Source organism: Phytophthora infestans, genomic scaffold (assembly GCF_000142945.1).
Source record: "Phytophthora infestans T30-4 supercont1.25 genomic scaffold, whole genome shotgun sequence".
Taxonomy (NCBI): Eukaryota; Oomycota; class Peronosporomycetes; order Peronosporales; family Peronosporaceae; genus Phytophthora; species Phytophthora infestans.
In genome coordinates this window covers 1,662,003-1,684,486 of record NW_003303734.1, presented here as the reverse complement: position 1 = coordinate 1,684,486, position 22,484 = coordinate 1,662,003, and the positions used below count along the sequence as shown (strand labels likewise).

Genomic DNA, 22,484 nt, shown 5'->3' with positions numbered 1-22,484 from the left:
CGCTATTTCACTAGAAAATATTTCTGGGCGAGATAGTTCTCATTTCAAAGCCTAAGTTATTTAAGAAACTAAAGTTCTCCATTACCCAGCGTTCGCAGCTCCGAATGACTCTGAACATCTCCCGGAAACGACGGATGCTGGTTTTCAGGAGTATCCACACGACGCCTATCACGGATGAGACCGATTTTCCCGGTGCGGGTACGACCACTTCTAGAGGGACTCCCTCGTCTCTTGAGCTCCCTGGCCTCAGCTTCTTTTTTACCATCACGAGTAACGGGGGAGGGGGGGGCGTCGACGTTTACGATCAGCTACTTCTACAGCGATATTCAATATAAAAGGCGATCCGCATGCGGAGGTAAAACAAGACAACCTTTCTAGGCCATGTCGGCATAGCTATGGTAAACGCGTTTATCGTACACAAAAATGCGATGAGAATAAGCGGAAAATCCTGTGCCCACTCATGCAGCATTCATGCGGCGATTTAACACAGACTTCTTGACGTAAAAAAGCGAAGCCTTTGTAGATGGCGATGATATGGCAGACCTGGTCACTGCCCCAGCTCCCACGCGTGCCCTGGAAGACGGAGGAGATGAACAATGGTAAGCGGCGACAATGGCTCTTCAAGGTGTTCTCCGTTTTCGTGGGTGCGGGTGTCCGCAGCTTCGAAACTAGTTACTTCTGCGCTATGTGCTTTCAAACCAAAAGAAGGAGTTACGCTCCGTAATAAGGTACGAGGGGTCGAGCACGGAAGCGCTTTACAGCCGACGAAGTGTGGCTCCATAGATAGAAGTACGGCATTGCGATTCCTCCCGACGTGCAGCACCAGATCATGTTTGTTAGCAAGCGTAGACCTGGCCTCCTCCGTTCTTAGTCCAGGATACGCTGGGGTATCTTCCTCGTACTCCGATGAAGCAGGTGTCTATTTCATTGACCGTAATGCCTCCTCTCAATCCTTGACGGCTGCCCGGCTGAGTGCGTTGTTTCCAACCTGCAATGACATAAGAAGGCCCCGTCCAGACCATCATAACAAGGATCACTGTCACCGTCGCAAATTTCATCATCGTTACTCACGCCCGAGCTAAAGTTTTCGTAGTCATTGCTATGCTCCCATCTATCACGGTATTGACGTCGTCTTTGCCTTGCATCGGGTCCCGTGTTCGTCGTCGCGGGGTGGGAGGGGGGGGGGGTTCAGCTTCTTTGATATTGAGTCCACCCTCGCTCTTTAGCTCAGAGGCCTCTGAGTGTAACTGCAAGCCGGCCGCAGCACCGTGCTATTTATCGTCAATTTGTAGGTCGCCTTGAAAGAGGTTGAACGCTCTCATAATTGCAGCATGTGATAGCTCGATATCATCTGCACTTGGGGGTCCGAAGAGCTCATCCATGGTACGCTGTGAAGGATGAGCGCTCGTGCCGATCTAGTAATGTTGAACGTCGTCATCGGTATTGTGTTGATGCTATTCGCCACCACTAGCGACCCCTTATTGGCTGAGTTCTTCATCGTCTTCTACACGGACTTGATCGTCAGATATTTTCTCTTCCAGCAGCCCAGTGTCGAACGCGTAGTTCCCGACCGCAATGTCCCCCACGAACACGTGCGCATTGTCAGGGCACGCGTAGCTCCACTCAGTCTGGAGACCGCTAGCGGATGCTTGGACTCCCACCCCGCCTCCCGAAGCTGCCGCCATAAGTGGCCGAAGGCAATATCGTGGTCAGCCGGCACGGTGGACCTCTCGCGTCGCCTCCTCCGTATGTGAGCCATCCAGCAAAAGGTCGAATGAGTGGCTCTTACGTGACCTCCTACGACAAGGCTGGTCCCCTTCATCTATCCTGGTCTCGTTTTGTAGCAAAATGATCTCTGTCAAGTTATTATTGGTGTTTGCTTGATAAAAGTATTAGACTATTCTTCTGGGTCATTTGCTGATGATCTTTTTACAATGTCGTTTAATACGACTTAACAAAGTCAGTATGTCGTATCATACAGCGTTCGAAACCAAGGTGTTAAATTTACCAGCTTTTCGATTTTGAATTGCACATTAAAACTCCTACAAAAAAATCTCATAGAATTCGAAAAAAACGTTCATGCAGAGCAATGTTGTCGAAAGGATTCGTTGGATAATTAGTTTTCGATATACAGCAAGCTAAACTCAGGGTAATCTCTAATAAGCAGAAAAAAATGTCATTGAAATATAGTTTTGCGAAGCCTCATGCACACGGCGTGTGCTGCTGTGCGTGTTACTAAGCAGCTTTTTGCGAGCAATTTGATCTGAGTAATGTTGTCCATACAGTTGATCTAGCTGTCCTCCCTCGATATACTTTCATCAGGACTACTTCTAGCTTCATGCTTTACAGGCTTGGAAAGTTCTGGGATACCTACGAACTCTACAAGAATCGCATTGGCATTTGAACTCAATATTTTTATGTGCACCGCCTTTTTAGCTTCTGCGGGCGAAGCACAACTTTGTTCTTAATTTTTCAAATTAGCAAAGACTACCGGTAAGATGAACGAGCTTTAAGCTAGAAAAAAGGTTTTGGGTGTTCGCTTTCGTGTGCCTTGTTTATTACGAATACTCAATAGACAAGGGGGCACATCGTGGTAATTTTTGGAAGAGGAGGGGGGTAACGTCGCGGGCAGCGGAGAAGTGGAACCTACAGTCTTAAAGAAAGCACGGAATGTCTGCAGATGCTGGTGTGTGGCAGTTAACAATGGACTTTAATCGATTAAGCACGTATTTATGAAGCAGGCGAGAAGAAAGGTGTATCAGAGACCAGTAGATGGTGAATAAAGTGGAACTCGCTGCTGCTACCAAAATTAGCCTCTACTTTCAATGTACTTGTTGTCATATCATGTCAACTTTTCGTGGGTCGAATAAAGCCGTTATCGCGTTTCGGGTTGAGCTTTAGTGGAATAAAAAATTAAAATACTTAATGGGCGAGAGCCTAACAACGTTTTGAAAATTTGAAGCCCGCGTTTTCGAAGCGACTGGCACTCGCCAATCTCCCCCCTCGGCGGCAGAACAAAGCATTCCTGGTGCGACTCAAACCCTGAAGCTGATTTCTTGGCATGGTACGTTTGTATGCTACAAGTAGAAGGTTTTGTGATAATAGCTAGCTTGTACGATTGACAGGCGGTACAGTGACGACCTCCCTCCGTATCCCAGCCACGGGAAAGTCACGCGTGCCCAACGGAACACAGCAGGGCTTGCGCGCATACAAAACGTCAGAATGAGCGTCAGTTGAGGAATTAAGCTAGGCCGGCTGGGTCTAATCTCCCTCCCTTTGTTGTGCACAGTCAGTTATCTCTGGCGGTTCATAGCGCAGAGCAAATTGCGTGCTCTCGCCAGGAGGAGCAAGCTGCGCATCTCGCGATACATGGGCAGCAGCGAGTTACTCGCAAGACCGCCGCAAAGCTGAGGATAAATCACGAAGACTGGCCGGGCGATGATAGATGGGAAACCCGTGCTCTACTACTCATGTATCCAAGAAAGTCGATCGCGGTGGAGTCGACCGATAATGACCGTGCGTTGGCTGAGGTCATTGCTGCGAAAGAAGATGTACAGGTCCTCTGCTCTCGGCGGATGGGACAGCTACTGGACTTTCGTAAATACTTGTGGCTTCATACGACGTCTATCCTGGTATTTATGATGGTGCTTCGTGATGAATACCCAGATGTAGGATTTGTTAGTCCCAGTTTTCACGAATTTGTTAGGCCAGAGCAGTGCAAACGCGTGTCGGGAGGGTTTGGAGCTGGGAATCCGCAATACCAGCGTGTCATTGGAATTTTCAACGTGGGGAATCATTAGGTTGCATTCCTGGTGAGCCGACATATCCAGGCTGAAACGAACAAGGGCGTCTGTTTCATGTTTGACCCCCTACAGAGCCAGCACAATTACGCTATCGTCGAGCGTAGCGTACGTTCCGCTTTCGAGGGGCTTCTACATATGGAGGACATGCTGACTTTTGAGAAGGTGGAGTGCTGCAAACAAAAGGATGACAGCTCGTGCGGAGTGTGGTGCATTGCCATACTCGAAATCCTGCCAAGTGGTGCCTCGTGGGATGACTGCCTCTACAACCTGGTGCCGTACTTGCACTTGCGCTTTTTGTATAAAGCGATTGCTTTTATTGGAAAGCAGGCAGCCAGCTAAATTCAACCGAATACATATTTCATGGACCCTTAGACTTGATCGGTAAAGTGGTTTGGTAATTTTTGTACGTTTGGTATACCACTTTGATATTTGGTATGTTTGGTATTATGAACCAAAAGCACTAGCAAAAGAACAGCACAATCTAGAGCTCACAAGAATACGCAAAGTGCCACGATTCCCAAATCTAGAAATTACCGAAAATGACTGATACAACATGGTGTATTTTTCACACACCAAATAGAAGAAGAAATATATTTACCCTACATGCTGGGTAGCGTTTTTTACAGGCTCAAAAACGGTACAGCAGTACCCACACAGGCCATCTAATTTTGGTAGCAGCAGATAAAATTTTGTCGGACAAATCTCAAGTCTGTGTAAAGTTTTCTTCCTAATTTCGTCCGGCTGTTGAATAGTGCTAAAGTTCATTTGCAAAATAAAAACTCCAGCTCCAAACTCACGGCGAAGCTATCCAAGTTCATAGCTTACACAGTTTGAGTTTGGAGTCCATGTAGGTAAGATTCAGCGTGATTGTTTAGCTCGAACTGCCCCGAATGTCCTTCATGGCTCCTGCAAATGGTTTGCGAGAAGAGGTGCAGATAGCGTTTCATCCTTGGAGATCAGTAACTCGACCTTGTTATCTCGAGTGACCTTCAGTGGGGTGTAGAGCTTTAGTGCCAGTGACGAAAGCACCACCGACACAGATGAAAGTGCCATAGCAGCACTTGCAAAAATTGGTGGGATGCTGAAGTTCACGGGGTACAGTACACCAGCAGCAAGTGGAATCAACAGACAATTGTAGCCAAACGCCCACACGTAATTTAGTCGAATACGGTTGAAAATGGTGCGAGACAAATGCAACGCAGTGACCACATCCACTAGATTTGACTTCATGAGCACCATGTCAGCGGTCTCGACTGCAATTTCCGTGCCACCCCCAATAGCAATACCGACATCGGCTTGAGCGAGTGCGGGTGAATCGTTGATACCGTCACCGACCATAGCGACAACACGGCCAATGTCTTGCAATTCTTTGACTTTTGACGACTTCTGCGACGGTAATACGTCTGCCATGACGTTGTTCTGATTAAATCCCACCTGTTCAGCGATAGTAGAAGCAGTTCGCTCGTTATCACCGGTAACCATCCAGACATCCAGTCCCATTTCTGTTAGCTGCTGCAGCGTTTGAGCTGCTTCCTCTCGAGGAGCATCGGCTACTGCAAAAACTGCACAAAGCTCGTTATCCACGGCCATGTAAATCGACGTCTTACCGGAGTTCTGGAAACTGTTCGTAACTTGTTCCAATTCGAGGTTATGCAACCCTTTCACGTCGTTATCAACCATCCATGCCATGTTACCAACAACAACTCTTTGCGTGTCCACAGAACACGACACCCCCTTCCCTGAAACACCGTTGAAAGCAGTCGGTTGTTCGAGAGACGACGATACCTTCTTAGCGTAGTCAACGATTGCCTTGCCTAGCGGATGTTCGCTACCAAGCTCAGCCGAGCCAGCAAGTATGATCAGCTCCTTAACTTCTATCTTTTGACTGATCACGTACTCATCCGTCACCACAGGCTTGCCCACTGTAAGGGTCCCGGTCTTATCGAAAATAATTGTGTTGACGTTGTGTGCAGCTTCCAGAGCTTCTCCCCCCTTGATCAAGACGCCACACTGTGCTCCGACGCCCGTTCCGACCATCACCGCAGTCGGTGTCGCCAGCCCAAGAGCACAGGGACAAGCGACAACCAACGTCGCGATGCCAAAGTCCAGTGCAAACACAAACTTGCCATCCGAATCTGGAATCCAATTTTTGGGAACTGCATCTAGAAGACTCAGAATGTACCAGATAATGAAAGTCAAAAGTGCAAGAACAACTACCGTAGGAACGAAGATGGAGGAGATATAGTCGGCATAAGCCTGGATTGGCGCTTTGGACGTCTGTGCATCCTCCACGAGACGAATGATCTGGTTCAAAGCTGTGTCGCTGTCCGTTCCCGTAACTTTCATGTGAAATAAACCATCAACGTTCAGCGTAGCCCCCAGCACACGGTCTCCAATACTTTTCTTTACTGTCTTTGATTCTCCAGTCAGCATGGACTCATCAACTCGGCCTTCACCGAACACAATCACTCCGTCAGTAGGCACAGAAGAGCCGCGAACAACTCGCAAGACATCTCCACGTTGTACAAGTTCAATGGGTACTATTTTTTCCTCTTGAATATTTGTCTTGTCTGCGCTGAAGACCAACAATGTGGCTGATTTAACTTGCAGCTCCATCAATTTCGTCAACGCCGCAGACGTTTTCCCCTTTGCAATTGCTTCCAGTAATTTCCCAAGAACCACGAACAAGATCAGCACAGACGAGGTCATAAACATGTCCATGTTCGCGACGTCCGCATCGTCCAGTACGATAGCGCGGATAACAGTGAACCAGCCGTAGATATACGCCACGTTCGTCCCCATAGAAACCAGAAATGACATGCCTAGAACTCGGTTCTTAACTCCTCTCCAAGCTTCGATATGGAAGCGACGAGCTGAGTAAAACTGCACAGGAGTCGCGAGAATCGCCACAACCGAAGTCTCCCATGAAAGACCAGGTAGAATCTCAGTCATTAGGCCATGTTTAAAACGAGTAATGTTCTCAAAAACCAGCATAACCAGCAGGATAGGAAGCGTGAACAGAAGCGCAATCACGAAATCCACTTGATAGCGTTTGATCTCCTTTGTACGCTGGTCTCCGAGCGCTTTTTGGGCCTCATTCCCCGTCACGAACGAAGCTTCGTAGCCAATATCTTCTACGACTTCAAGAAGTGATCGGGTACCGACCACCTCCTTGTCAAAAACGACCACGGCCTTTTCAGTTGCATAGCTCACAGTGGCAGACAACACGCCCTTTGTGTTTTTCAGAGCATTTTCGACAGAGTTGGCACACGAGTTACACGTCATCCCACCGATCACTAACGTTGCGTTAGCAGGAGCTTTTTTATCTCCAGACACGAACGAAGCTTCGTATCCGATAGTCTCAACCGCTTCAATAAGTGCTGGTACATCAACTACACTCTCGTCATATCGGACAACTGCTTTCTCTGTTGCGTAGTTAACCACAACAGACACGACACCTACAGTCTGTTTCAATGAACTTTCAACCGAAGCAGCACAGGAATTACACGTCATACCACCAATCAACAGAGTCACGCTGACAGATTCGTCATCAATATCTTCGACTGGAATGGTAACTGCGTTCCCCTCAGTCATGAGTCTTTCAGAGTGCTGCGTCACACTAGAAATCTTCTCTTCAGCGGATAGTAGACACACAGAAGCTGCATACTTTTGGCCAAGGGATTGCACTACATTAACTAAGTCGTCTTTGGTGATTTGGCTGCTCGACTTCAGACAAATGGTAGCTCGTTTCGTCCCAAACTCCACCGTAGCGTTAGCGACGCCGTCCACTGCATTTAACGCGTCTTGAACTTTCCGAACACAGCTCTCGCAGCTCAGACCAGAGACTTCAAGGTACACGACACGATCAACATCGTCACGAAGCTGGTTTGCCGGACTAGTAGGTGCACTAGCAACCTCCCAGTAATCTGCACCCTGGCTGTCTATCGGCACCATCTCTCTTTGCAAATTGTATAATGAAAATGGAACACGAAAACCCGTGACCTTGAACCCGTGGGTATCAGTTGACGTCATGAAGACGTCATCAGAAAGAACATGACATGAGTGGGATGCGGGGACGAGCAGGGGTTAATGGTAACTCCAAAATCGGTGAAGTTAATATTGTGAAAATATCACCTGTAGACCAGTTAATATAAAAAATATCACCTAATATTTTCTTTTGAGACAATATGATATTATTAAATATCAACTTAATATTAGTTAATACGATATTATATTTTTCAATGATTGCGTAATCGGGCTACATTAACTAATCAGATGTCGTTAACGCTCGACTAGCTGAAGTATTACTAATCAACCGTGAGTACCGGGACAATTGTGAGTGACGGCAAGGTTGGCGTTGTGTGTTGGCACTGCTGAGCGCATTAATCTAGCGCCACAGGCAGCAGGTTTATTAGACGCACGATGTCGACGAGGAGATCGGAAGAGAACAAGAACAAATGTCTTGATTTCGCTCTATCAACGTTAAACAGCTGCAAGCGTTTGCAGTTTTCCATCTCGATCGCCTTTGTCTGTGTCACAGTGAAATACTAGAGCAAATACTCGTCAGTCTTAAAGCCTACTGCTTTTCTAGAACCTGATCGAAAAAGTTATTTGGCTCCGCTCGGTTCACAGAGGTAAGCTGGCAAGAAACGTACTTAAGTGGGAAAATATCATAAAATATCATGTAGTATCTAATATTTTTCAGTTCTCCGAGCTAATATAAAAATATTATGTTAGCTTTTGCAAAAATGAGTTACTATTAATATTTAATATCGAAAATAGTACTATTACTATCAAAAATATCATATGATATTTGGTTACCATTAGCCCCTGGGGACGAGGGAGGATTACATTCCTGACCCGTCAGCAACGCAATCTTCCAAGATTACAACACAGCGAATAAATCTACACAAAACGAAGCTTGATTGTTGCCTACTTATTCCTGACCAAAACATGTTCATAACGATAGTCGATCCATGTCGCCTGAGACTCGCCACAGCTCTTCTAGCGTCTGGAAGCCGTCCATCTTGAGGTCCGACAACCGGCCAACGTCGCCGATCTCGTTCAAAAACACATCCAGACTTCCACGGCCGGCCAGATTGTCGCCGCTACCGGAGCTGCGCATTCTCCGTGCGGCCGACGCCCGCGCGGCATCGATGCTAAGTCTCGGCTTGACCTTCTTGAGAGAAGGTTCAGTAGTCCGGCCGTTCTCTCCGTCGTCATCCTCGTCGGCCGTATCATCGTTAGATCGGGTAGAGCCTGAGTTGCTACTGGGCATTGGTGGTCTCTGGCCAGCTTGGAACCGCTGGGCGAACGCGGCGGCCGGGTTGAAAGGTTTCGGTGGGCCAGCTTGGGCCATCTTGCTAGACGCGCTCGGCTGTTCTTTACGCTTCTGATGATGTTGCATGTGCATGAAGGCCGCGACTGGATTACTGTTGGCCGCCGAAGGTGAAGCCTTGGCCGCCTGGCTACGGGCGAACATTGCAGCCGGGTTGGACATTGGCTGCGCCATTCGGCCGGGCCGCGGCTCCTCTTTAGGCTGGATGTCACTTGATCTCGGCTTCAAATGATGTTGGTGATGTACTGGCGGTTCCTCCTCTGGGTGTGGTTGGTCGTGCTCGTGTGCATGAATACGGCGTTGCATGGTCGGGTGCTGCTGTTCATGGTGAGCCACGTGGTGTGGGAGGTGGACAGGGCGATCCACGTATTGATGCGAGTGCTGCTGTCGATGCGCAAAGGCCGAAGCGGGGTTTCGCATGGAATTATTGCCTGGATGCAGCGGGTGGCTTGATGACGCTCCTCCATTCATGTTTTTAGTCGATGGAGGCATGCCGTAGTCGTACGACACCATCTGAGGGTGTGGCGAATGGGCCATTTGCTGCGAATGATGCGAAGATACCTGTGAGTCGCTGTACATGGCTCCTCCAGCTCGGTAATTGTTGATCTGCGAGCTGCCGCCATACATTTGTCCGTTGTTCATCCCTCCGCTAGGCGTGGACGGCCCCGCTGAGTACATACCGCTGTTCATATTGGAGGGATATCCCGAAGACGGGCCTTGGTACTCTTGTCTGTATCCGTCCTGTGCTTGGGAATGTTGTGAATGTGCTGACATCCCAGTGGACATGTTGGCCATGTTCGAGCGACGGTCAACGGGATAGTCCTGCGAGTTATTGCCGGCCATTGGTCCTGCAGGCGGCAAAGGATGCTCGTATACATTGTTCACAATGTGTTGCTGCATCGGAGGCTTCCGGTAGTGGGCCATGGTAGGGTCGTACCCACCGCCACTCATGTCGCTATGGTACATCATCCCGTTCCCGCCCATACTCCCCATCATCGAGTGGTGTTGCCCTCCACTCTGAATATTATTACCTCCCATCATTTGGCCATTCGGAAGACGCACCATTTGCGTGCCTTGCTGCTGTGGGTGCATGGAGAACGCAGCGACTTCCTCACTCTTCACCATTCCACCGTCAAAGCCTGGACCTTGTTGCATCATCTGGCCAGGCATCATAACGCCCTTGGGAGTCATCTTACCCTTGTCGGGTTGACCACGACGGCCTTGTCTGCAAGCAATAAATACCGTTAGCCTACTATCAATATTCCTTTTTTACTTGGCCACAATATCAACGCACCCTTTGCGCACTCGACAGAGCGATTTCCATCGGATCTTCACAGCGTCTTCTGTACGGCCAGGCAGCATGGCGGCGATGGCCGACCAGCGGTTGCCCAGTCTGGCCTGTGCGTCCAGGATCATGCGGTCCTCTTCCGGCGAGTATTCGCCACGAATGATACTCGGATCGAGGTGGTTGTACCAGCGTTCGCGACACTGTTTGGACGTACGCCCAGGGATACGAGTGGCCACTTGGCCCCAGTTCTTGCGGCCCTCGGCCACAAGCTCTTTTAGTAAGTCGTCTTCTTCCGGCCGCCAGTGGCCCTTCACGAGGCCGGGGGCCAGCACCTTTGTCCATCGTTGTAGACACTGTGTATGGTTGCGGCCAGGTACTTCCTCGGCGATCGACTTCCAGTTGCGCTCGCCATGGCGGCCCACAGCCTCACGGAGCTTGTCGTCTTCCTCTGGCGTCCAGCGCTTAGGCACGGCCTTGTCCTTGGTTTTCATAATCTGTGGCGACATCAGCAGCAAGAAAAACTCAATATACAGCGCAAATAACAGCTTGCAGCTCTTGATCAACAGTACGCACATCATGCTGCTTCTGGCGGGGTATGCCCTTAATTTCTGTGAACACACGCTTGCTTCCAGTCTGAGTCTGAGTCGTCAAGCCGTTTGACGAAGAAGTAGTGCCACGACTCGTGGTGGCCGCAGTTGGCTTGCTGTTGGCCGCACTCGGCCCTGTCTGGCCGGACTTGGCCGCGTTGCTGCTGCCGTTGGCCTGGCCCTCCGTGAAGAGCAGCTTGCCGAAGTCTGAGATAGACGAGCGGCCATCGCCCTCTATGGGGAAACCGTCCACGAGCTCGCCCATGAGCTTGGAGATAGACTCTCGACTGACGCTGATACTCATGGCCCCCCGGTCCTGCAGAGCGAGAGATTAGCTGTGCGCAACAGAGAACGGGTGGGGGATGTCTTCCACTCTGCTGTGCTTTGTTGGGCAAATGCGGCACAAGTGCACGACAAAAAGCAACAAGCAAAATTGAGGCTTTGGACGCGTGGTGTTCACTCCTTTTCCGCCGACATTTTAAGTGGCCCGATTATGCATGCAACAAATCTGGCTCTCTGCGTCATCTGTAACTTTGAGTAACCCGAATCGTACCCCTCCAGCTTACATTCAGCAAGTCAGAGATAAAGCGTCAGCTGTTTGGACACCCCACCAGCTGATTATCTTAAACTCCGTATGTCATCCTGCTGCGTCCCGTCCAAATGCCCGTAACCACAGTAACCGTATCAGCGGCGATCTTTCGCTGCCTTCCAAGAGGCACCAAAGGCGACGGCGGGGCTCCATTCTCTAGACGCCTCTGCTAGTAACAGCCTCTTGGATCTATCTACCCATGTCTTCTGCATACGGCTCACGCGGCGGCGCCAAGGCCAAAGGCGCAGCTGCAAAGAACAAGAAGTTTGAGCTGACGGAAGAGCAGAAACAGGAGATCCGCGAGGCCTTCGACCTGTTCGACACGGATGGCAGCGGCACGATTGACGCCAAGGAGCTTAAGGTGGCCATGCGCGCACTGGGCTTTGAGCCCAAGAAGGAGGAGATCAAGAAGATGATCTCGGACATCGACAAGGACGGCAGCGGCACCATCGACTTCACCGAGTTCCTCGAGATGATGACGTCCAAGATGAGCGAGAAGGACTCGCGCGAGGAGATCCTCAAGGCCTTCCGTCTATTCGACGACGACGAGACTGGTAAAATCTCGTTCCGCAACCTCAAACGTGTGGCCAAGGAGCTCGGCGAGAACATGACGGACGAGGAACTTCAGGAGATGATCGACGAGGCCGACCGCGACGGCGACGGCGAGATCAACGAGGACGAGTTCCTGCGCATTATGAAGAAGACCAGTCTGTATTAGGCAGAGCGCGACAACTTGCTCATCTGTAGACAAGAACGTGCGCTTTTGCTACCAACAAGCACAACTCTAAGTACCTCTTTTTATGCATGTCATGTATCTATTCAAAATGCTTCTCTTCTTACTCCTCGTCCGACGAGAAGTTAAAGTCACCGACTTCATCAGCGGCGTCCACTGCTGCCACCGACTTCTTAAACTCCTTGAGCGACATCTTCTTGACCTTCGCCACCGTCTCTTCGTCCACAGGCGTGCCGTTCTTCTTAGCACGTTTTTTCTTCTTCTTGTTCTTCTTCTTACTCTCTGCAACAGGCTTGCTCTCCTCCTTAGAGGCCTCAGCCGACGCGTCCAGTTTCTCCTGCAGATCCGACGCGTCCTTCTCGAAGATCTTCTTCACCGCAGCTTCACGCTCGGCACGTAGGAAGTCATCCAGCTGCGCTGTATCCTTGGGACTCAAGTCCAGACCGCTGCGCTTGGAGCGGATCCAGTCCGCACGCTTCTTAATACTGTCACTGAGTCCACGAGCCTGTGCTTTCCACTTGGGGACGGCACACGCGTGCACGAACTTGTTGAGCGTGAGCTGTAGAGGCACGGCCAGCTCCGGGAAGGCCACGTTAAACCTGTACACATCGCACTCGCGCTGTAGCAGTTCAAAGAGCTTCACGATGATCTGGTCGTGCACGCGCTTAGCGTCCAATGCTGTCTTGGACAGTTTCACACTAAGCTCCAAGTCCACCTCCGTGGTCGGGTTGCTGCCCTTGGCAGCCTTCTTGGCGGCACTAGACTTGTACGACGAACGGAACGGCTCGAGCTGTAGCACTTCAAGTAGCGATGGGCTCGTGGGGATGAACGAGTTGGTGGCAAGAGCGAGTTGTTGCAGCAACTTGACGCAGTGGAAACGCAGCGGAGCGAAGCGTAACGTGCTTGATAGTCGCACGACGGCCAGTAGGAGTTGACTCAAGGGGTACACGAGTGCACGGAGCTGGTTCTCGGCCGGATACGCGCATACGACAGCAGTCCATACACGTAGCTGGTTGAAGAACTGCCAGTTGAGGACAGCCTTGAACGAATCTGGGCCTGGAGATGTGATGGTCTTACGCACAGCAATAGCCAGCTCCCGAATGTACACGAACGCGTGTTGGTACGAGCTACTGAGGTCCAGGCCAAAGAGCTCCACCACACAGTTGCCCATGAGGATGTGGTGGGGTAGCGTCACCTCGTTCGTGAACTTGGTGTTGCGCATGTACGTCACGTAGATACCCTTCAGACAGAGTTCCAAGAATGGGAAAGGCACAGCCAGAGCCATGTCACGGATACGGACGAAGGCCAACATGCACACATTGGCGTTTAGTGACTTTGCCCACAGTTTGAGCAGCGCCTTGAGGATCCGCCGTGACGTCTTGGGACACGGCACGACGAACGGGATGTAGTGCACCAGCTCACGTAGCACGAACGTCTGGATGTCCTGACCCGTGGTTTGCTCAAGTAGATAGCAGGCGCAGCTGAAGAATCGACGAATCACGAGCGAGTGTTTCTTCCACTTCTTGTCGTCAATTTTGAGCTTCGCGTCTTCCTCGGACGAAGACTCGAGTACTACCAGAGCGGTTAATGTCTCGTGGGTCTGACGGAACACATTAACCATCAGACGGTTGTACACGGCGCTGCTCTGCACGTCAAACGTGATCTCGCCTTCCTTGCTGGAGTCGGCAGCGTCACTGGAGCGACAGGCGTCACTGAAGATCTTCATCAAACGACGCAAACCAGAGACCGACTTGGTCTCGAAGCACTCCTTCTCGGCCTTCTGCAAGATGGCCATAGTGACGACAGTGCGGCCAGCGCTCTGCTCCTCTAACTCCTGCTCCTGTTCAGCATCCTCCTCTTCTTCAGCCTCGTCGTCGTCGTCATCTCCACCAGCCATAGAGCCTGTCATGAAGCGAGGATCAAGAGCACTCTCGTCCTCCTCTTCACTGCTACTACCGTCGTCCACGTCGTCGTCGTCCTTCTCCAGTTTGACCTTGGCCTTGCTGTCGTCATCGCCAGCATCGTCGACCACCTCGTCGTCGATCTCCTCGTTGTCCGAGTCGAGGAAATCGGCGTTCAGGAAGTCGTCTACGTCCATCTCGTCCAGCATGTCCGGCTCATCTTTCTTTCCGGAGCCGCCATCGGCTGCAGCGTTGCGCGGCTTCTTTTTGCTAGGCGCGTCACTGTTGCGCTCGAAGCGGTTGCGCTTCTTGTCCTTCATGGTCTGGAATTTCTTCTTGGCATTGCGCTGTTTGATCTTCTGCTGCAGCAGACCCTTTGCCACAAACTTAGCCTTCTTCTTCTGCGCACCCATTGCTGCTGCTGGAGAACGAGGTGCTGTACTTCTAGCAAGCTCAACAAGCAAATGCTTGGTGGTGGTTGGAAGGCTTAAGAGTGGTGTATCAAACATAAAATAGAGGTTGTCATGGTCATACACAAACCGCGTTTTAGTGACATAAGCTGAAGTTTATCGCATTGGTATCTAGCTTTCAGGGTTAAATAGTATTCCTCACTCGTCAACCAAAGTGTGGCGGCACCATTCGGAAATAGCCCTGCATATCCGCCAAACGCCTCCAAATTAGTTTTAAGGTTCTTCGACTTCGTCATCTAAATCAATTCAGCCACGTGCTTGGCAGCACTGTTGGTCAGAGGTTAAGGGTAATTTAAAACTATTACTTAAGAGTAATACTAATACTACTACTATTTAATTAATATTACTATTAATACCGCATAGTGTGGTATTAGCTATTTGTAGTAGTATTACTCACCTGAGTCGGTACTATATTACTTTGAGGAGTAATATTTTCCATGAAGCCAGTCAACGAGCAACAGACCCTCATTTCGCAATCTTATAAACCTGTGGCTGTCCTGCGTTGCTCGCAGAAGCTCGCCATTTTTGAAAAGAACTGGATTTCGCCATTGCCCGCATCACTGACCTGGAAACGGCGACCGAGGATGCCTTGTGCTGTTACCAATTGTGAGGAAGGTCCTGATCTCAAAAGGGATCCGTGCAGCGTATGCGGAAAACCGACTCATCACATGTGCGCAATTGGAGTGCTCGAAGGAGAGGGCTCGGCACTGAACGAAATGTATTTCATTCAACTTTTGTATAATATCAACGCTTACGTTCTGCTGAGTCGCAGCTTTGGCAGCCAGTCGTGCGTGCTGCATGTTTACCCTGGCACAGGTGCCTCTACACCAGCCGTAGCCGCTTCTTCGAGGAGGCCAGTGACTAATTCTTCTAAGGCTTCGACTAATATCTGGACTGGATCTAATTCCGACTTCTTACCGTCTCCGGAGATCGCCTCCACATCGGACACAGCAGTATCTGCGCGTCCAGTGAAGCGGCGCAAGACAGCAGCGAAGGTAAAAAGGACCGAGGCTTTGGAGAGTACCACAATTCGTGTTGATGGCGGTCTAGATACTGTACTCCCTCCGACACCGACTTCACCGGTCTCGGATCTTGGCGTGCCGCTTTCGGTTTCACATTCAAAGAAGATTGGAGCTACGGATTCGGTTTGGGATCTCATTCACGTCTTGGACAAACCATACACGAAGCGGAACCCGTGGAAGCCGTCTGTACAGGTTTATCGCAACATTTGTCTGCTCTGTTGCGAGAAAATTAAAGGCCGGAAAAAAAATCACACCTTACAGTTGGGAGGGCGCTTTACGCTGCACGAAGAATACCAGTAATGCCAAGGACCATATCAAGACGAAACATGCTGACCACCCTTTGGCAGTGCTAGCGGAGCAGTCTACAACTCAAAAGGCAAAAGCGGACGTCGTTAACGCTGAAGCTGAAGCTATGGAGGTGCTAGACTTGACGATTGATTCGAACGTGGACACTACTACTACTTCATCGGCTACTAAGGCGACTAGTATGACGGGTTCATCTGTTGTGGCTATTGCCGCAAATTCACCGCAGCAATTCTTCAAAGCCAATGAAAAGACGCTGCACGTGCTGATCTCCAAGTGGTTAATTAGTCAAGGAATACCATTTCCGGCATGCAGATCGGCGCCATTCGAAGAGATGATGCGCGCCCCAACAGGCAATCCGGCTTTCCCGATGCTCAGTCACGACCGACATGACCGGTGCAATTCCAACTCTTCTGCGATCTTGTGGGTGAGCTACTTACTTCTGAGTACGGAAAAGCGTGTCGTCTTCCATACTTAAATCTCCTTCACGATATCTGGACGAGTTGCGGGAAAGGCAGTATCGTCGGAGCGTCGGTGGCCTTCATTCATACTTCATGGCGGTTTAGATTCATTGCAATGCTCGCAACCGTCAAGAACGAGGGATACAACACACCTCTAGTTGCAAAGGTGATCGAGAGTGGATTCACGGCGAAGTAAAACATCGACGTCAATGCTATGACTCGCTTCACTATGTCCGACACGACACTTTCGGCTCGGAACGTCGCCGATCATATCGACGGCGACCAAGAGGACTGCTCAATGCATCTACTCAACTTGTGCATTGGGTATGGACTTGGGATCAACGACAATATTCAAACGAATACTGTTTGGAACGCCGCGTGCCATTCCTGGGATAGGGTGGTGACCATAGTAGCTCCTGGTGGATCTCTAGAGGATGGAGGTGACGTCATTCAGAAGCTAAGGAACTTGAATAACCATTTCAGATCCCCGAAACAACGCAACGCGCTGAAAACAATTCAAGAAGCTCTCTCCTATCCTGAGCTGGACCCCATGGTCGACAAGGACGTCAGAGTCGCTTATACTTGCAAGCTCATTAGGCGGTCGGTGGTGAACTATGCAGCGTTCGAAGCGTACTTCCAGTCAACCAAAGACTCCAGTAGCGTGTGGTCAAATTTATCTATCGACGACTGGACTCTTGCTACCGAGATGGAGGCCGTTACACACTTCATCGCCAACCTGACGCTTATAGAAACGCAGAGCGAAAATATGGTGTCGTCCTACATGGTAGTATTCCGACGCCTTGCCAAAAAGAAGCTGAAGTCGTTCAAGCTCGATGCGATGGTCGTCAAGGCCCCTCGGGCAAAGGATACAAATGAAGCGAGTCATCGCCGCGCGGTGAAGACAATAGGTCAGTTCTCGAAAGCAGGGAAGACATGTCTGAGGAGGACATTACTACAACTACAGGCACGATTTCCCAAGGTGACGAATGAAGCAATGGCGTGTATACTTTTCGATCCCCGGACTAAGTCAAGTGCAAAGAAAATCGCCGCTGTCGGCAACGTCCCGCGCAAAGAGGAAAAGGCTACCTACAAAAACGGCCTTGATTACCTCCGAGCTGAGCACCGCAAAGTGTTCGCGCAGATGGCGAAGTTGGGCAAGATGTCGCTGTCGCCGCCCTCTTCGCAGAGCAGCTTACTCAGTCAGGACGTGAATTCCCCCCTTTCCTCTCCGTCATCGACAGTCTGGGACGATGAAGATGAGCTGCTGCTCGGTGCTCCAATTCGAACGAGCAAGACCAGAGAAGAGGTGAAGGAGTCAGAAATCAATGCGAGAGCGGAAAGTATCATGAGAGAATGGCTAGAGATGGAGCCTGAGTGGCTCGAGGTTGCCCAACGCCAAAATCCAGACATCCAGAAAGAAGATTTGTCCTCCGCAATGACTACTGACAGCCGCAACGGCATGTGCTGGTCCTTACTGGGGCTGTACAAACATGTTTATGTGCAACAGTGGTTCCGTGATGAAGGCGAAAGCCTATACCCTTCGATGGCGCTTCTGGCACGAATTCACCTCGGCAAGATCGCATCCTCGGCCTTCCAAGAGCGAGTGTTTTCCACAGGGGGGATAATCATGGGGCGGCTTCGTACCAGAACAGATAACAGACGGTCGGAGAAGCAGCTACTGCTGAGGCACAACAGGGACGAGATTGTTAGGTTGAAGCAAGACGCACGCAAGGTGCGCGACGTTCAAAAGTACCAGAGTAGTACTTTGAGTACTAGTAATAATAGTACTAATACTACGACCGTGTTGTGTTTTGACTAATATTAGTAGTAGTATCGGGGCAAAAATACGCTAGTATTACCGGTAATTTTACTACCACTTTTTTCTCGGTAATACTAACCCTGCTGTTGATGGCTGCCAAACAAGGATAGAGGGTGTAACGGGGTACGTAGCCCTAAGTGTACCCTGGTTACATGAAGTGTGACACTCCACACTTCAGGAGTATGACACGTCATAAACAGCTCGAGCGCGTCAATGCATTCGACGCGTACGAGCAGGGCCTCATCGCGCATGTGCGGGAGAACCTGCAGGCTCCGGCGGCGGAAGCAAATCCGCCTCACCCGAAGCCAATACGGCTGAAGGTAAAGCCGTATGAAGGGAAGGAAGGCGAGAACCTTCACTTCTGGGTCCGAGAAGTAGAGCTCGCGATGGACGCGGCTCTGATCTCGACCGAGCAACTGCGTGTTGCTTTTGCACTCTCCAACCTTAGCGGTCGTGCAAAGAGTTGGGTGTACACTCGGGAAGCAACATCCCCTGGATGTTTCACATCCTGGGCTCAGCTGTGCGAACAGCTCCGAGCCGCGTTCCTCCCGGCGAGCTACGAGTACCGCCAGCGTTCGCACTTCCTCGCGTGTAAACAAGGAAGGCGCGAACTGCACGAGTATGTGCAAGAGATACGGGAGCTCACGGCGTCCCTAGTGGGAAACCCACTCAATGAACACATCAAGATGACTGTGTTCATGGACGGCCTTCGAGTGGGCCCCGCACGCACTCAGCTGTTCCGGGTGCAGGCAAGCACCCTTGAAGAGGCGATTCAAGTGGCTCTTCAAGAAGAGTACAGCCATCGCCAGGCGCGTACGCCGGCCTCAGCGTGGCCTGGGAGTTCCTTGTCGGCTCCCGGTCGAACAAGCCCCAACGGACCAGTTCCCATGGAACTCGGGTCCGCCGAACAGCGTGACATCCGCTGCTTCGACTGTGGGAAGATGGGCCACTTCAAGCGCGACTGTCCCGCGGAAAAACTCCGCAGACGGTCCTTCCCCAAGCCCGTCCTCAAGGGTCGCTGGCAAAAGCCAGGATCCCGGGGACAGGTGAACGCAGGGAACCAGTAGGGGCGGGGCGCCCTACTGGGGAAGAACTAAGTCTTCGTGATGGGTGCGCGGGTGGCGCGTACCACGGGGACTTAGCCCCTGAGAGTCTTCGCACTCTCGAATAGGCGAAGAGCAGCGGCGGGTTGCTCGTAGTACACGGATGTGTACGGGGATACGATCATCCCTTTAGAATCTTGATTGACTCTGGGGCGTCGAAGAATTTCGCACGCCGCCAGACGGTTGCTCGTAACAGCAACAAGTTGTCCGAAGCTTTGAGAGAAAGCAAGGGCAACGGGACGGTGTCAGTGCGACTGGCCGACGGGAAGGTCGTCACTGTCCCCAACGTCCAAGTGGATCTGGCTGTCGAGTTTGAAGACTTTGACAGCCTCGAACAGTTCACTGTTCTCGATATGGATCCATATGATATGATCCTGGGCATGCCCTGGCTTGAGAAGCACGAGCCCTGGATCGACTGGCGAGGCAAGGCAATCGGTGCCAGCCGCCCTGCGCAGTCCGACAGAGCATTGGTGAGTCATGTTCCCACCTCTGTCAGGACCCGGGGCGCCCGCGAGGGCTGTCAGGGTACCAAAGCATCCGGCAGATGCTTGGGAGTCGTCGACGTATATGACGACTCCGAGGATGTTTTGATGGTGGCCGCGCCCAGAAGAGGCGCTGGCCAAGTGGGTAACTTAGGTCCACAGGCGGGTAACTTAGTTCCGCAGACAGCTGCAGCTGTCATGAACACTGAGAACAGCGTGTTCAGAGTGGGTAACAGAGTTCCACTCACGGTCGCCCAGACCATAACTGAAGAGGAAGACGTCGGATACGCTTCCTGTGTGGGTAACACAGTGCCACACGCGGTCGCCCAGACCTTAACGGAAGAGGAAGGCGTTGAACACGCTTCCTGTGTGGGTAACACAGTGCCACACGCGGTCGCCCAGACCTTAACTGAAGAGGAAGGCGTTGAACACGCTTTCTGTGTGGGTAACACAGTGCCACACGCGGTCGCCCAGACCTTAACTGAAGAGGAAGGCGTTGAACACGCTTCCTGTGTGGGTACAACAGTACCACACGAGGCCACGAGTGCCTCGGATGTCGTAGCGACGACATCCCTAGACGTGGGCAGCACAGCTCCCCGTCACAGACGCCGTCGACAAAGACGCCGCCGCCGCCTCAAGTCGGATCCGAACTTCGTTCCGATCGACGTCGCTTCAAGCGACTCAGAGCCCAGGGCCCGGGCTTCTCCGACAAGGCCGGTGGAAGAGTGTTATCACTTCTTCGATGGCGAGACAGGTTTACCCGTCAAGGCACCTGGTGTCCATTTGGAACCGTTGCCAGAGGTTGCAGAGATACTGAACCTCGAGGAAATGACGGCTGAGTCTTTCCTGGCCAACCTCAAGGCTGGAGAGATTGCTGAGATGGTACTCATGAGACCTGAGACCACTCAGGAGGAGCTGAACTCCTCCTCTGTCTTGGACGAGAACGTCCTGGAAGACATGAACAAGCAGCGTCAGGCGCGCTTGGGTTCTGAGATTCTCAAGAACCCCAAGGATCCGGTGTATCCTTTGGTGACGGAGTATGCGGACGTGGTGAACAAACACCCACCGACCCAACTATCACCGGATCGAGGCGTACGGCACGAGATTGATCTCGTGCCCGGCACAAAGTATTGTGTCACGAGGCAATGGCCTCTCCCGCGCGAACAGTGCGAGGTCATTGATGCCTTCTTCGCCGCGAAAGCGAAGGCAGGCATGGTGCGAGAGTCGAAATCCCCGCACTCGACGCCGACTTTCTGCGCTCGCAAGCCGAACGGAAGGTGGCGTCTGGTTCACGCGTATAACAAGCTGAACAACGCAACGGTGCCGGCCCAAACACCGATCCCACGAAAGGATGTGTTGTTGAACAACATGGCCGGGAGCGTACTGTACAGTGCGCTGGATTTGGTAGACGGATACTACCAAATCCTGATGCGAGAGAGCGACATCCCGCTCACCGCGGTAAGCACTCCAAGCGGCATGCCTTGGGAGTGGCTCGTCATGCCGCAGGGCTTGTCTAACGCCCCGGCGACGTTCAATCGCCTGGTGACGCAATTGTTCCGCCCTTTGCGTACCTTCGTACAGACGTTCTTCGACGACATTTTCGTCCATAGCCGTACCAAGGGAGGCAAGACGGCCATGGAGGTGCATCTAGGACACCTCCGTCGAGTGTTGGACGTGATGCGAGCGAACAAGCTCTACGCCAACATCGACAAGTGCGTTTTCGCGTCACCAGAGATCAAAGTTCTCGGTTGCTTCGTAAGCAACGTGGGCGGTCGGGCTGGCCCAGACAAGGTCAAGGCCATAGCAGCATGGCCGACGCCCCGATCCCAGAAGGATCTTCGAAAGTGGTTGGGCTTGGCCAACTACCTTCACAAGTACAGCGCTGGGTACGCGGGATTCGCTAAGCCCTTGTCGAGCCTCCTTTAGAAGGACGTCGACTGGCGCTGGGAGCAAGAGCACCAGGATGCTTTTGACAGCATCAAGGCCAGTCTCCAAGAGACCCCTGTCCTGGCCCTGCCGGACGAGACGAAGCCGTTTAGCATCGTCTGCGATGCCTCCGATTACGCCATCGGATGTGCATTGCTGCAGGCCGACACGGCTGGACAGGAACGAGTCATCTCGTTCCAGTCCAGGCAGCTCAAAGCCGCCGAGCGATACTACCCTGTCCATGCCAAGGAGCTCCTGGCAATGAAATATGCCCTTGTGAAGTTCCGTGTTCACCTTCTGGGCTCTAGGCCCTTTGTGATCTACACAGACCACGCGTCCTTGAGGACGGCGACTAACTCGCCTCACCTCTCCCAAAGGATGGCGAGGTGGCTGTCCTTCTTCGCGGAATACAACTTCCGCGTCGAATACAAGCCGGGCAAGCTCAACGTGCTTGCGGACGCCCTCTCTCGGCGTCCCGACTATGAGCTGGCCCACATCACGCGGGTGACAACGGATCTATATGATCGGATACGCATGGCGTATCGGGGCGATGAGGCTGTCGCGCCTATCGTCAAGTTCCTTAAGGCCGGAACGAGCGCGAAGTCCGACTAGCTCTCGTCGCGACAGCGCTCGCGGCTCCACCGATATGAGTTGAAGGA

At 51.6% G+C, this 22,484-nt stretch overlaps 6 protein-coding genes across 6 annotated transcripts; 2 read left to right on the top strand and 4 right to left on the bottom strand.

The window, feature by feature from the left end:
• Positions 1-3,061: 3,061 nt before the first annotated feature.
• Positions 3,062-4,057, top strand: PITG_13136 (uncharacterized protein; the record flags this gene model as incomplete). Its single annotated transcript, XM_002900613.1, has 4 exons — positions 3,062-3,064; positions 3,342-3,668; positions 3,801-3,908; positions 3,995-4,057. 4 exons carry the CDS (start codon positions 3,062-3,064, stop codon positions 4,055-4,057), a joined length of 501 nt encoding a protein of 166 aa, XP_002900659.1.
• A 643-nt stretch (positions 4,058-4,700) lies between these two features.
• Positions 4,701-7,757, bottom strand: PITG_13135 (copper-transporting ATPase, putative; the record flags this gene model as incomplete). Its single annotated transcript, XM_002900612.1, has 1 exon — positions 4,701-7,757. One exon carries the CDS (start codon positions 7,755-7,757, stop codon positions 4,701-4,703), a length of 3,057 nt encoding a protein of 1,018 aa, XP_002900658.1.
• Positions 7,758-8,760: 1,003 nt separating this feature from the next.
• PITG_13134 (uncharacterized protein) lies at positions 8,761-9,303 on the bottom strand (the record flags this gene model as incomplete). The annotated part of the gene is made up of 1 exon (XM_002900611.1): positions 8,761-9,303. One exon carries the CDS (start codon positions 9,301-9,303, stop codon positions 8,761-8,763), a length of 543 nt encoding a protein of 180 aa, XP_002900657.1.
• A 1,107-nt stretch (positions 9,304-10,410) lies between these two features.
• On the bottom strand, positions 10,411-11,320 carry PITG_13133 (myb-like DNA-binding protein, putative; the record flags this gene model as incomplete). Its single annotated transcript, XM_002900610.1, has 3 exons — positions 10,411-10,923; positions 10,994-11,054; positions 11,166-11,320. The coding sequence occupies 3 exons, from the start codon at positions 11,318-11,320 to the stop codon at positions 10,411-10,413; spliced, it is 729 nt and encodes a 242-aa protein (XP_002900656.1).
• A 448-nt stretch (positions 11,321-11,768) lies between these two features.
• On the top strand, positions 11,769-12,427 carry PITG_13132 (caltractin; the record flags this gene model as incomplete). Its single annotated transcript, XM_002900609.1, has 1 exon — positions 11,769-12,427. One exon carries the CDS (start codon positions 11,805-11,807, stop codon positions 12,321-12,323), a length of 519 nt encoding a protein of 172 aa, XP_002900655.1.
• Positions 12,428-12,441: 14 nt separating this feature from the next.
• PITG_13131 (nucleolar complex protein, putative) lies at positions 12,442-14,652 on the bottom strand (the record flags this gene model as incomplete). Its single annotated transcript, XM_002900608.1, has 1 exon — positions 12,442-14,652. One exon carries the CDS (start codon positions 14,650-14,652, stop codon positions 12,442-12,444), a length of 2,211 nt encoding a protein of 736 aa, XP_002900654.1.
• Between the last annotated feature and the right edge of the window lie 7,832 nt (positions 14,653-22,484).